The 15,628-nt window shown below is 33.1% G+C and overlaps 1 protein-coding gene across 1 annotated transcript in view; it reads left to right on the top strand.

Annotated features, from left to right (window-relative positions):
- Window positions 1-15,628, top strand: part of LOC135320408 (cullin-4B-like) — a 98,332-nt gene that overhangs the window by 61,365 nt on the left and 21,339 nt on the right. Inside the window, exons 17-18 of the mRNA XM_064483505.1 lie at window positions 3,051-3,156; window positions 3,226-3,398. Of these exons, the coding sequence (XP_064339575.1) occupies window positions 3,051-3,156; window positions 3,226-3,398 (279 nt within the window). The remainder of the gene's footprint in view (window positions 1-3,050; window positions 3,157-3,225; window positions 3,399-15,628) is intronic.

Raw genomic sequence — 15,628 nt, 5'->3', positions numbered from 1 at the left:
ACCTTGTGTTCTTTATCATTTTAGCCTAAAGTTTATTTTGTCTGAGTAGAAATACAGCTCCCCTTACTTTCTTTTGGTTACCATTAGCTTGAAACATATTTTCCATCATTTTATTTTCATTCCAAATGTGCCCTTAAAAGCTAAAATGAGTATTTTGTAGGAAGTGTGTGGTTGGATCTAATTTTTTTACCTAGGCATTATAGGCATCTTGATTGGAAAATTTAATCCTTTTAATTATTGATAGACAGGAGTTATTATTGCCATTTTGCTGTTTTCTGACAATTTTTAAGATTGTTTTGATCCTTATTTCCCTTCTTATTGTCCTTGCTGATTTAATGAATTCTTTTGGCAATATTCTTTGATTCCCTTATCATAATCTTTTGTGTATCTACTACAGATTTTTCTTTGCTTATTACCATAAAGCGTAGATAAAATATATTTATAACATCCTAATTTTAAGTTGTTAACTCTTAAATTCAGTAGCATATAGAAAGTTTATACTTTCAGTGCTTCTCACTTTTAGATTATTGGTATAATTTACTGTTTTGAAACGGTGTATCCAATAACAAATTAATGTACTTATGTTATTTTTAATATTTACGTTTTAGACATTTAATTTAGTGTTTTCAGTTATTCACCATCATTACAATGTTAGAAAATTCTTTTTGGCTAAGGACTTTCAATTACCAGTGTGTTCTACAAATATGTATGTTTTTACAATGTTAATTAGCATTCTTTTGTTTCAGGTTGAAGAATACCCATTAGCATTTCTTCTGAGGAAGATCTACTGTTGTTGAAATTCATCTGCTTTTTTAGTTTGGGAAATTATGTTATTCTTATCTCTAAAGAATAATTTTGTTGGAGGTAGCATTCTTGGTTTACAGTTTATTTCTTTCTTTATTTTAAATATATTATTCCACTCTTTCCTTTGTAAAGTTTTTAAAGTTTTGGTGAGAATTTGACTTCTCTTGTTGTGGTAGCTCATGTGTATATGATGAGTCACTTTCCTCTTTCTGCTTAAAAAATTTTCATCTTTGACTTTTTTTTTAATTGAAGTATGATTGATTTACAAGATGGTGTTAGTTTCTGGTGTGCAGCATAATGATTCAGTTGTAAATATCTATATATCTATATATCTTATCATGGGTTATTATGGATTATGGTTATCTTGTAGACTCCTACATCCTTCTTTCGCTCCTTCTCATTCTTTTTTTTTCTTTTTTCTTTTCTAACTTGATAATTTCATAATACCCATCTTATAATTTATGTATTCTTTATCCTCTTTGATTGAGATGGCTCCTGAAGCTCCCTATTGAATTATTCAGTTCTGTCACTGTATTCTTAAGCTCTAGAATCTTTTTCTATGTATTGATTTTCCTGAATTCACTTTGTTTATACAATTTTTTTCCTAATTTCCTTTAGCTGTCCTTCGGTATGTTCTTGTAATTCACTGGATTTCCTTAGCATAATTATTATAAATTCTTTGTTAGATAGTTCATAGGTCTTTATTTCTTTGGGGGAGCTTTATTAGTGTCTGTGGGTGGTGTAATGTTTACCTAATTCTTTACTTTCCTTCATTCCTTGAGTCATCTGTACATTTGATTAAGGAGTTTATTCTCTCAGACTTTAGGGATTTGCTTTGGCAGGGCAAGACCTTCACCAGTCATCTCAGCTTAGGCTACTGATTGTATATGCTGTTAGCATCTATAGGCAGGTAAAATTGGTCTTGGGGTGTGCATTTGTACAAGATCACTGATTGTGCTCTGAGATTGATGGGAATATAAATTGTTTTATAGTACTATGGAAAACACTATGAGATCATACAGCATTTGTCTTTCTCTGTCTAATTTATTTCACATAGCATAATACCCTCAGTATCCATCAGTGTTGTCAGAAATGAAAGAATTTCTTTCATTTTAATGAGTATTCCATTGTATACATTTGTGTTTTCATCTTTATATGTGTATATATTTATATTTTATATATATATATATATATATAGCATTGTGTGTATATCTTTCTAATATCACATTTTACTTATCAATTTATCTACTGATAGACACTTAGTTGTTTCCATGTCTTGCTTGTGTTAAGTGAATGCTGTAGTGAATATGAGATACAGATATTTCTTCAACATAATAAGTCTGTTTCTTTTGGATGTATACCCGAAAGTGGAATTACTAGATCACATGGTTATAGTTTTAATTTTATGAGCCTCCGTCATGGTTTTGATTTCGATTTCCCTAATGATTAGTGATACTGAGAAACTTTTTAGGCAATGTTGGCCATTATGTAACTTCTTTGCAAAAATATTATATTCAGGTCTTTTGCTGATATTTTAATTGAATTTTTGGGGGGGTTTGATGTTAAGTTCTTTATATATTTTGAGTATTAACCCCTTATTATTTAGGTAATTTGTAAATATTTTCATTCTGTAAGGTTACCGTTCATTTTGTTGAATTTCTTTTGTTGTGCAGAATTTTTTTAGTTTGCTATAGTCTCACTTGCTTGTTTTTGCTCTTGTCTTTTTGATGTCATATCCAAAAATGTTCTGCCAAGACCAACAAGACCATGCTTTACTCTCTCAAGTCTAACATTTAAATGTGTCTAGTCAATTCAAGTTAATTTCTGCCGCTGTATTGTAAAGTAGGGTTAACGTTTGGAGTATTTATTTCTTCAAAGTTACTATCTGTGAATGGTAGCTGGAAAAAGCAGTTGGGAGAGTTGTTTACCTTGAGCTGCTATTGGGAGTATCTTGATGATAAGTAGATGGTTACACAAAAACTTAAGTTGTATTTGCTTTTGTATCTAATGTGTTGTCAGGTTTAAAGTAGAAAGTGCACTTCTTTATCTATGCAAACAGTAAATTCTATTTTATGTTGATAAGCTGACACTTTTAGCTCTGTTTTGATCCCCATTGAACTTAATGTTTCAAATTATAGTAATTTCTTAAATACAAAGAGTATTTATATGTAGCTAAAATCATACTTGAGTCATCGGTAGATTATTATTTTTTCTATAAGAAATTAATGCAATATTGTTTTTAGCAGGGCAGAAAAGAACTTCAGGTATCTCTTTTCCAAACGTTGGTGCTGTTGATGTTTAATGAAGGAGATCAGTTCAGCTTAGAAGAAATTAAGATGACTACTGCACTAGGTGAGTATTGTTTGTAATTGTTTATATCTGCTATAGAACAACATGCTAAATATTTTTTTTCTCATTCAGAGGATAGAGAACTGAGAAGAACCTTACAGTCATTAGCTTGTGGCAGAGCTAAAGTTCTCATCAAAAATCCGAAGGGCAGAGATGTGGAAGATGGTGACAAATTTTTGTGTAATGAGGAATTCAAACACAAATGCTTCAAGATAAAGATCAATCAGATACAAATGAAAGAAACGGTATTTGTTTTTTCTTCATCCTATTATTTCTATTATACTTTTCTGACATCTGTTACCAAGTTATTTGGGGGGAAATTGGCAGTAATTGGAATGGTGTTTTTTGTTGTTGTTGTAGTAAGAAGACGTAAAATTTATCATCCTCTTTTGAAGTGTATAGTTCAGTTCTGTTAAATATATCCACACTGTAGTGCAACAGATGATCAGAACTTTTTCATCTTAAAATAGAGCATATCTATTTTCTTTAACAACAGCTTCTCTTTTTCCTCTTGGTCCCACCCTTGGTAAACAGAATTTCTACTTTCTGTTTCTATAAATTTGATTAATTTAGATACCTCATATATGCGGACCTGTAATGGGTTTGTCTTTTTGTGACTGATCTATTTCCAAATTAGCATAACTCAAATTTCATATATGGGATTTAGCATGTAACAGGATTCCCTTCCATTTGTAGCTGAATAAGTATTTCATTATATGAAAATGTATTTTGTTTACCAGTTCATCCATCAATGAGCATTTGGGTTGCTTCCACCTTTTGATTATTGAGTATGCAAGTACTTCTTTGAGACCCTGGCTTTAGCTCTTTTGGCCTAGAGTGGGTGTGCCACATCATATGGAAACTTTTATTTTTTTGAGGAAGGTACCGTACTTTTTTCCACAGCAGTTTTACTTCTTTATAGTTTCTTCACTATTGCACAAATATTCCTATTGTTCTATATACTCTTGGCAAGATTTGTTCTTTCCTGCTTTTTTTTTTTTTTTTTTTTTTTTTTTTTGGATAGTAGCCATTTAACTAGTGTGAAGTGTTCTCTCACTGGCATTTTGATAGGCATTTCTGTGATGATTAGTGATGCTGAGCATCTCTTAAAAGCTACTGACCATTTGCGTATCATCTTTGCAAAAACTTTTATTCAGGTATTTTACTCATTTAAAATCTGGGTTATTTGGCTTATAGTTTGTTGGATTCTAGGAATTTTTATAAATTCTGGGACATTAGCCTCTTTTTTGTACATGATTTGCAAATATGTTTTCCCACTCAGTAGGGTTTCTTTTCACTCTGTTTATGTATCCTTTGTTGCACGAAAGATTTAAGTTTAATGTAGTCTCTTGTGTCTATTTTGTTTTACGTGTGCTTTTGATATCATTGCCAAGAAATAATTATTGCTAAATGCAGTGCCATGAAGCTTTTACCTTATGTTTTCTTCTAAGAGTTTCATAGTTTTGGAGTTTTGTTTTTAATCCAGTTGAGTTAATTTTTATATATAGGTTAAGATAAAGTCCACCTTTATTATCTTGCATGTAATGTCTACTTTCCCAGCCACTTTTGAAGCAACTATTTTTTTAGATTGAGTGGTCCTCGAGCCCTGATTGAAAATCATTTGACCTCATATGCAAGGTGTTTTCCTGACCCTCTGTTTCTATGTATGGTCTGTATTTCTCTGCATTTATACTAGTACCACACTGTTTTACCATAGCTTTATGATATGTTTTGAAGTTACAGTATGAGTCATCTAACTGTCCTTTTTAAATATAATGTTAAAATGAGTTTTCAAAGTATTTTGAGGTTCATATTAGTTTGAAAATGGTTTTGTATTTCTGTAAAAAATTATTTTAGGATTTTGTTGGGGGTTTTATAGTATCTGTAGATCACTTTGGGTATTATTAGTGTCTTAACAATATTATGTCTTCTAGTGCATGGATGGCTTCCCATTTATTCATGTCTTTTAAATGTTTTTCAGTATTTTTTTTTTTTTAGTGTAGATCCTTCATCTACTTTATTAGTTTAACTTCAAAGTATGTTTTTTAAACTTGATGCTACTGTGAGAAGGTTTAGTTTTTTCTTTCTTCCTCCATTTTTCTTAGGTATAATTGTCAATTAAAATTCTATAATTTAAGAGGTACAGCTTGATGTTTTGCTATAAATATGCATTGTGAAATAATTGCTATAATAAAGCAAGTTGATATATCCCATCTTATATAGTTAGCATTTTTGAAGGTGTTACTGAGAACACTTAAGATTACACTCTCAGTAGATTTCAAACTTACAGCACCATACTGTTAAATGTATTCACCTTGCTCTATATTCAGTATCTGGAGTCTATTCATCTTGCATATTTGAAACTTTTCATCCGTTGGCCAACCCCTTCCATCCTCCTCCCCCGCCCCTTGACAACCACCATTCCATTCCTAGCTTCTGTGTGTTTGATTCCAAATATAAATAAGCTCATTCAGTATAAATTCTTTTTGTGTCTGGCTTATATTACTTAGCCTGCTGTCCTTCAGGTCCATCCATGTTTCCACAAGTGACAGGATTTCTTCCTTTTTATTAAGCCTACACGATATATCACTGTGTATATACCACATTTTGTTTTCCATTCACTCACCAGTGGACATTTAGGTTTTTCTGTGTATTAGCTATCACGAATAGTGCTGTAATAAACATCAGAGTCCAGACATCTCTTTGATCCAAATTTCAGTTTTCCATGGTGGCTGCACCAATTTACATTCCCAAGAACAGGGTATAAGGATTGCCTTTGATCCACATCCCAAGCATAACTGTTCTTTGTAGGTTTTCTGGTTTGTTTTTTGTCTTTTGATAATAGCCATCCTAATAGGTATGTTTTTGTTTGCATTTTCCTGGTAATTAGTGATGTTGAACAACTGTATAAATCTTTTGGATATTTGAATGTCTTCTTTGGGAAATGTCCATATAGATTCTCTGCCTGTGATTTAATTGGCTTAATTTTTGTTTAGTGTGAGTTGTGGAAGTTCCTTATATATTTAAGATATTAATCTCCAATTAGATATATTATCTGCAGGTATCTTACTTCATAGACTGCCTTTTTGTCTTACTGTTTCTTTTCTGTGCAAAAGCTTTTTAGTTTGATATAACCTTTACAGTGTGTCTATGTTTTCCATTTTTGTCTGTGCTTTTATTGTCATATCCAAAGAATCAAAGTCTAGAGGAATATCCCCCATTTTTATTTCAGTGTTTAAGTGTTTATGGTTTTAAATCTTTAATCTGTTTTGTGTTGATTTTATATATGGTATGAGATAAGGGTCTAGTTTCATTCTTTTGTATGTGAATACTTAACTCGCCCAATACCCATATATTGAAAAGGTTATCTCTTCCTTATTGTGTATTCTTGACATCTTTGCTGTAGGTTAGTTGACCATAGGTGCTTTGGCTTATCTGGGGTCTCTTCTTGTTTTGCTGGTCTGTATGTCTTTTTCACTCTAGTAGCATGCAATTTTGATTACTACAATTTTGTCATATATTCTGAAGACACGGAGAGTCATACTTGTATCTTATTCTTTATTGTTTTGACTATTCAGTGTTTTTCCAGGTTCCAAAATTTTTAAAAGAATTTTTAAATGTTTCTTTTAAAAATTCCATTTTGATTTTGATAGAGATTGTAAAATCTGAATCTGAAGATCACTTTGGATAATATGGACTTCTTAATATTATACCTTACAGTCCATGGACAGGGCATGTCTTTCCATTCGTGGGTGTTTTTAGGTTTTGTTTTGTTTTTTTTTTTTTCTTTTTCAGATATATTTGTCGATATTTTGTAGTTTTCAGTACACAAGTCTTTTTTAAATGGGAGTTGTTCAATCGTCACTATTTTATTCTTTTTGATGCCTTAATACAATTGTTTTCTTCATTTCCTTCTTGTTTAGGTTACTGTTACAATGTTTAGAAATGAAACTACTCTTTGTAGGTTGATTTTGTACCTGCAACTTTACAGAATTCACATTAATAATTTTTTTCTGTGTGGAATTTTTAGTATTTTCTTTGTATAGGATACCATCTCCAAACAGACATAGGCTTCTTCTTACCTGATTCAGATGTGTTTAATTATTATTTTTTCTCTCTCTAATTGTTCTAACTAGGACTTCTAGTTTGTTGCAAAGGAGAGGTAAGAATGAACATACTTGCCTTCATCCAGATATTAGAGGAAAAGCTCTCCAAGTTTCAGATGCTAGCTGTAGGATTTTATTGTGTGGGGTTATATTCTTCCTAGACTTCATCTTTTTAGAGTATTTTGTTTTTACTACAAAAAGTTATTAAATTTTTTCAGTGCTTTTTTTGTGCATTTCATGGGATAATCATGTTTTTTAAATCCTTCATTATGTTAATGTGGCATATCACATTGATTGTTTGTGGTGAAAAATCCTTCATCCCATGAATAAATTCTACCCGGTCATGGTATGTGTTTCTTTTAATGTGCTGTTGAATTTGTTTTTCTAGTATTTGTGAAGGTATGATTATTTTCTTAATTTCCTTTATAATTGTTCATTGTTAGTATGTAGCAGTGCAGCTGATTTTTGTGTGTTGATTGTATGCAGAAATTTTTCTTCATTCAGTTGATGAATGTTAACAGGTTTTCTTGTATGTAATTTTCAGGATTTCCTATGTGAAATATAATGTCATTGTGAACAGAGATCTTTTTCCTTATTCCTTTCTTATTTGGGTGCCTTTTATTTATTTTCTCCCTAATTGCTTTGGCTAGGACTTCCAGTACTGTGTTAATAGAAGTGGTGTGAGGGGTGCAATTGTAGCTTTCTCTGATCTTACAGCAAAACCTTCTGAGTCTTTTGCCATTGAGTATAATATTACTAGGCTTTTAAAATGAGGCCTCCCATTATGTTGAAGTAGTATGCTCCTACCCCTTAGTTTGTTTTGTGTGTGTGTGTGTGTTTTAATCAAGAAAGTGTGTTGATTCATATCAGATGCTTTTTCTTCTACAGTTGAAATGATCAGGTGGGTTTTATACTTCACTTAAAAAATATTTTTTCCAGCTTGAGATATAATTGGCATGTAAGTTTGCCAGTTTAAGGGGTACAATGTGATAACTGGATACGTGTATATATTGTAAAATGTTTACCACAGTAGGACAGTGAGGTTAGTTAACACAACTAGTGCCTCATAATTCATTGTATTATTGTTGCTGTGGGTAGAACATATATCTCCACTCCCATAGCAGTGTGCAAGTACACAGTACGATACTGCTAACTATAATCACTATGCTATATACTTCATCTTATACTCATCTAGTAACAAAATTTGTACAATTGACCCATTCCTGCCTACTTTACCCCCTGTTGGCCACCATGTTTCTCTATCAGTTTGATGTTTGCAGATTTTAAATATCAGAGAGATGATATGCTATTTGCCCTTCTCTGTCTGACTTATGCTTATGGCTTAGCATAACACCTTCAAGGTTCATGTTGTGTATTGTAGAATTTCCTCTCTTATTTTTTGGCTGAATACGATTCCATTTTATTTATATACTTTCCATTTTCTTTATATGTTTATCTGTCAGTGGCCAATTAGGTTGTCTAATACTTGGTGATTGAGAATAATGCCATAATAAATATGCAGTATAGTTATCTCTGTAAGTTATTGATTTCATCATCTTCAGATACACAGAAGTAGAATTGCTAGGTCACATGGTAGTTCTAGTTTTAATTATTTGGGGAACCTTTCTACTGTTTTCAATAGTGGTTGAACCAGTTTGCAACGCACAAATAGTGCACAGGGTTCTTTTCTGCACATCTTCACCACCACTTGTTATTTGTTAGCGTTTTGTTGATAGCCTTTCTAACAATAAGAGGTGATATCTCATTGTGGTTTTGATTTATATTCCCCTGATGATTAGTGATGTGGAGCATGTTTTCATGTACATGTACAATGTTTTATCTCTGATATTGTAGAAAAAGTTTTCAGTTTTTCTCCATTGTGGGTTATGTTACCTGTGGTTTTGTTGGATACTGCCCTAATTAACTTGAGTTGTGTCCCTTCCACATCTATTCCATTGAGAGTTTTTATCATGAATGAACGTTGTGTTTTGTCAAGTGCTTTTTCTATATATTCTAAATATATTTCTATATATTCATCTATATATTCAGATGATCATGAGATTTTTATTTTATTTTATTTTCCTCTAAGAAAACAAGTAAAGTTTAATTTTATTTAATTTTATTTTTTATTGAGGTGGTGTATGTACAATATATTTGAGGAGTAGAGGTAGTATTTAATTATTTTGCAGAATACACTCCATTACCTATTATTACAATGTAATGGCTCTAATCCCCTGTTATATAATATATCCTTGTTGCTTATGTATTTTATACATAGTGGTTTATATCTCTTAATCCCATAACCCTACTTTGTCCCTACCTCCTTCTTTCTCCAGACACTCTGGTAGCCATAAGTTTGTTTTCTATATCTGTAAATCTGTTTCAGTTTTGTGTATACACTCACTTTTGCTGTTTTTAGAAACCATAAATAAGTGATAAAAAATATTGGTCTTTGACTTGTTTACCTTACCATAAAATTCTCTAGGCCCATCCACAGTGCTTCAAATTTCATTCTTTTTTGTGACTGAGTAATAATCCATTAAACATCCAGATTTAGATCTAAGATCTACCTGTCTGTCTGTCCATCTGTCTCTTCATCTGTTCATCTTTCTGACTATTCATCCACATTTCATCTGTCTTACCTCCACATTTTCTTTATCCATTTATCTGTAAATGGGCACTTGGGTTGCTTCTATTTTCTCAGCTATGGTATGAACATTGAGGTGCATGTATCTTTTCAAAGTAGTGTTTTTGTTTGTTCCAGATATATACCCAGGAGTGTAATTGATAGATCATATGGTAGTTCTATTTTTAGTTTTGGGGGGAACTCTCTGTATTATATTCTATAGAGGCTGCACCAGTTGACATTCCCATCAGTAGTGTACAAGGGTTCTCAGTTCTTCGCATCCTCACCAACATGTGTTATTTGTATTCTTTTTGTTGATAGCTATTTAGGCTATCACTTTTTTTCCCTGTATACCGTAAATTTTTGATTTGTGATTACCTTGGAGTTTGTATACATTTACCTATAATTATATCTAAATAACTGTAGTCATTTAAGTTCGGATACAGTCTAAAATGATTTACAGTATTTAATTCCCTCCCCAATATTTTGTTTTTGATGTACTATTTTACATCTTCAGGCTTATACCTTAATTTATTGTAGTTATAGTTGCTTTTACAATATTTTGTCTTTTAATTTACATAATGTCATATTTTAGTGATCTTCAATTCCTACTGTATGTCTGCCTTTGCTATTGGGGTTTTCCTTTTCCTAGAGATTCTTACTTCCTTCACATTTAGAGAAGACTCTTCAGCATTTCTTGTATGGTGGATTTAATGTTGATGCATTCTTTAAGTGTTTGAGAAATAATCTGCAATGTTGTGTCAAATTCTAGTGTAGAGCACAATTTTTCAGTTACACATGAAGATACATGTATTCATTGTCACATTTTTTAAATTTCTGTTTATTTTTTCAAGGTTTGTTCCTTGCTCTTTCAGTTACGGGTAGTTACTCTGCCTTCTCAGTTTACTTAATTTTCTCCATGTTTATGAATTTAGGTAAAACATTTATATGTTATGGTCTTGAAAGGGGTGTTCTTATATGGGAGCAACCATGTAGACTGTGTGTGACCAATACCTTTGTTGGGAAGGCTGGCTTGATGTCAATGCCAGTCACTTCTTTCCTCAAAGTATGCTAGCATCTAGCACCTTTGTAGGGGCTGGAGCTGGAGACGGAAGACATAAAGCCTGTGTAGGGTGTAAGGGCAGGGCTTCCTCCCTGTTCAGTGGCCATCACCACCCTGTCAGTGTTGGGGTCTGACCCCGAGTTGCTAGACTAGAAGCCCTGATGATCAGGCTTGAGCTGGCTCTGTTTCCTTTAAGTGTGTATTTTTCCTTCCTCTCACACCAGGATCTTTGCCCCAAAGAAGGGAAGTGCTGAAACAAATGGAGCTTGTGAACTTTCAGAGTGATGTTCTGCCAGTGTAGGTGTCTGTGGCTCTGTTCAGATAAAGACCATGGAATGCATCATTTCTTTTGTCGTGTCTGCCCTAGATCTAGTGCTGTGCTCCACCATGGAGTGAACTTGGCTAAGTGTTTACTAGGCTTGTGAGTGGGTGCACAGTGAGGTGGCCACAGGAAACCCTGTTGCCACACTGCCATCAGAGATCTGGGCTGCTTCTGGGGTCCTGCTTGAGTAAGTGCCAACAATGGCTTCCACCATCACGTCTAGGCTCCACCTGTAGGTGGGTTGCCTCAACATCCCCAGGTAAAATCTATTCCCAGGACCTAACACTGCTAGATCTGCTGCCAAACTGTGGCATGGATTAAACAGGCCTTGGACATTCACTTGACTTGAGCTGATAAGCGAGGTAAAGTGGTTATGGGAATCTGGCAGCCACCAGGTCAGACCTCTGTCTACCCGTCTATAGGTAAGCTAGTACCCACATGATCCTCACAGAGTTCAGGCTTCAGTTCCCTTTTTGTCTGTTTCAGTGGTCTTCCAAATAGCCAGGGGTACTTGTGTCTTACATGTAGGGCTCCAGGACTGATGTTTCCAGTCATTGATTGGCTTGGCGTGCTCACTTACCAAGGCAGGTGTCCACGCATGCAAACTCTCTTGTTCTCTTGGTCTGCCTCTAGGGGCATATGTTTAAACTGATTTTTTTCTTGTCATACGCTAATACATGTATATCTTTTCTTACAATCTGAGTTATGCAGGAGTCCTTCTGCCAGTTTCCAGTTTTCATGCAGAATTGTTCCACATGTGATATGTATTTGGTATGTTGTAGGGGAGTTAATGTCCTCTTACTCCGCCATCTTTATCTCTCTCTGATGTTTCATTTTATTAATACATTCATTGAGTATCATCTGGTCAACCGTCTTTGCATATTCGAGTTAAATCCAACTTGGTCAAGGTGTAAAATCCCTTTAGTGTGGTTTTGAACATGGCTTCCTAATATTTTCTTGAGAACGTTTGCATCTGTACTCATCACGGTTATCGGTCTATAGTTTGTCTTATTGTTTTCTTACCTGGCTTTATTTAAAGTAAGTGCAATGCTGGCCTCATACGCTGTGTTTCGAAAAGTTTCCTCATCCTCAGTTTTTCTGCAAGTGTTGAGAAGGTTTGGTGTTAAATTTTCTTTGACTGTATTGGACAGGCTGTCTGGTCCAGGGGTTTTCTGTGTTGAGAAGCTTTTGATTACTGATTCAGTGTCTTTACTCATTACTGTTCTCCTCAGATTCCTTATTCTTTCCTGATTCAGTCTGGGTAGGCTGTATATTTCTAGCGACTTACTTCTTTCTTCCGTAGTATTTTGTTTGTTGGCATGTCATTGTCCATGGTACTCTTTTATGAGCCTGTGTATCTTTCTAATTTCTTAATATATGCATCTATCACTATAAACTTTCCCCTCAGAACTGCTTTTGCTGCATCCTACAAATTATGACATTTGTTTTGAGAAAATTTTTAAATTTCCCTTTTGATTTCTTTTGACACATTGGTTGTTGAGAAGCTTATTTTTACTTTCTGCGCATCTGTAGGTTTTCCAGCTTTTCTCTCATTTTTGATTCCTAATTTTATACAATGATGATTATAAAAGATAGCTGATATTATTTAAATTTTTTTTAATTTGCAAACATTTGTTTTGTTTTCTGTCATACAGTCTTTCCTGGGGATCTCTCCTGTTCACTGTAAAAGAACATATATTCCGCTGCTGTGGGATGAATACCCTATGTGTGTCTGTTAAATCCATTTCTTCTAAACTATAGTTAAATTCCAATGTTTTCTTATTGGTGTTCTGTCTAGATTTCCTGTTCATTGCTGTAAGTAGGAGGTTGAAGTCTCCTATGCTCGTTTTATTGTCCTCAATGTATTTCAGTGCTCCAGTGTTGAGTGCATATATTTTTATGATTGTTGTATTTTCTTTATGCACTGACCTTTTTCATTATATAATGAACTTTGTCTTTTGTTACAGTTTTTTGCTTGAAATTTCTTTTGTCTAATATAAATATATAGCTTTAAGTTTCCACTTGCATGGAATATTTTCTTCCATCCCTTCACTTTGAGTCCATGTGTGTTTTTAGAGCTGAAATTTGTCTCCTGTAGGCAACGTATAGCTGGGTTGTTTTTTTTTTTTTTAATACCTAGCCATTCTGAGCCATCTGGTTGGTGAATTCAATCCATTTACTTATAGAGTTATGATTGATATGTAAATACTTATTTCTGCCATATTATTGTTTGTCTTTTGGTTGTTGTTAATTCATTATTTCTTTTCCCTCTGTCTCTGACTTTATAATTGGAGGGGGTTTTTTTTGGTTTTTTTTTTTTTTTTTTTTTTTTCTGGTGATATGCTCCACTTGCCTCTTTTATGATGTTTCATGACTATATTACGGATATTTGCTTTTGTGGTTATTATGTCTTATGTAAAATATCTTACAGTTAAACTAGTTCTTTTTATGCTTGTAGCAGCTTATCTTTATTTGCCTGTGAAGGTTCTACCCTTTTCGCTTATGCTTTTATATTATTAATGTCATGACTTACTTCTTTTATGCTGTGAATTCATTAATAAATTATAGTAGCTATGGTATTTTTAATGCTGTTTCCTTTGACATTTAGACTGTCATTAAGTGGTTAACACAGTATTGTAGTATAGAACTATAGTTTTTTTATTCTAATTTCACCTTACTTGAGTTTTAAGAACTTTCATATGTTTTTGTGTAACTAGCATTTTCATGTCAGCCTAAAGAATTCCTTTCAGCATTCTTGAGGGTGTTGAGCCCTCCTCCCCTCAGCTTTGTTTCTCTGAGGATGTCTTTATTTCTCCTTCCTATCTGAAGGATAACTCTGCCCAATTAAATATTCTTGGCTGGCAATTTTCATCTTTTAAAACTTTGAGTGTATTATTCCATTATCTCTTGGTCTGTAGTTTCTGTGCATTGAGATAAAAGGATGTTCTGTTAATTTCATGAACTTGTACATTCATTCCCTACCCAAGATTTGGGATGTTCTCAGCTATTGTTTCTTAAAATAGACTATTTCTCTCTTTTCCTTCAGCTATTTCAGTTATTTTTGCATTTACTTTTTCTGGTTGGTCTGATAGTATGTGATTTCTTTTATTTCTTTTTCTAATAATTCTTTTTAGTGAATGGGAGTGTAACAATTTTTGTTTTTGATTTTACATCCTGCAACTTTACTGAATTTGTTGACTAGTTCTAGTAATTGTTTTCGTGGAGATTTCAGGATTTTCTACATGTAAGGAAGGTCATTGGCAAAGAAGACAGTTTTATTCCTATTTCTGCTTTGGATTACATTTGTTAGTTTTTTCTTACCTGATTTCTCTGTGACTTCCAATATTATGTTGACAAGAATGGTAAACGTGGGCATCCTTGTCTTGTTCTGATCATAGAGTAAAAGATTTCAAACTTGAAAGCTGTGATGTTGTGGGGATTGTTATAACTGTTCCTTATACATTCAGGTATACCCAGTATTGAGAGTTTTAAATATGAAAGGATATTGAATATTATCAGATGCTTTTTCAGAATCTATTGCAATTATTATATAATTTTTATTTTTTATTCTATTAATGTTTTCTATGGCAATTATTGATTTCTGTATTTTGAACTATTCTTGTGTTCCAAGAGTAATACAGCCAGAGCATACTGTATGACATTTTGCTAACATTTGGTTGAGAATTTTTGCACATTCATCAAGGGTATTTTCCTGTAGTTTTCTTTTCTTGTGGTGCCTTTTCTGCCTTTAATATAATGGTAACACAGGCTTTTAAAAATAAAATAGGGGCGTATTCCCTCCACTTCAGTTTTTGGAAGAGTGAGAAAATTGACCTTAGTTCTTTCAATGATCAGTAATTTTCACCAGTGAAGCCCTGTGATCTTGGTCTTTCTGTGTTGAGAGGTTTTCTGTTGCTAACTTGGTATCCTTACTACTAATTTGTTCAGGTTTTCTGGTTCATTGAGGTTGATTGTATGTTTCTAGGAATGTTTAGTATCTTCTAGCTTTCCAATTTGTTGGTGCATAATTGTTCATCGTAGTCTCTTACAGTCATTTGTGTTTTTTGGTGTCCATTGTAATATCTTATTTAATATATAATATTATTTATTTGAACCCTCTGTTTTTTTGTTGGTATGTTTAGCTTTAAAGGGTTGTTCATTTTATGTTTTAAAAAATTGAGCCCTTAGATTCTTGATCTTCTCTTTGTTTGTATTATTTTCTGTTTTATTTATTTCTTCTAAAATCTTTATCTCCGTACTCTGTTAACTTTGGTCTTAATATGTTCTTGCTTTTCTGGTTCATTGGAGTGCCAAGTTAGATTGCTTATTTGAGATATTTCCCTTTTTTCGGTATAAGC

This window comes from Camelus dromedarius, chromosome Y, assembly GCF_036321535.1.
Source record: "Camelus dromedarius isolate mCamDro1 chromosome Y, mCamDro1.pat, whole genome shotgun sequence".
In the NCBI taxonomy this organism is placed as follows: domain Eukaryota; kingdom Metazoa; phylum Chordata; class Mammalia; order Artiodactyla; family Camelidae; genus Camelus; species Camelus dromedarius.
This window is presented reverse-complemented; position numbering and strand designations above follow the sequence as displayed.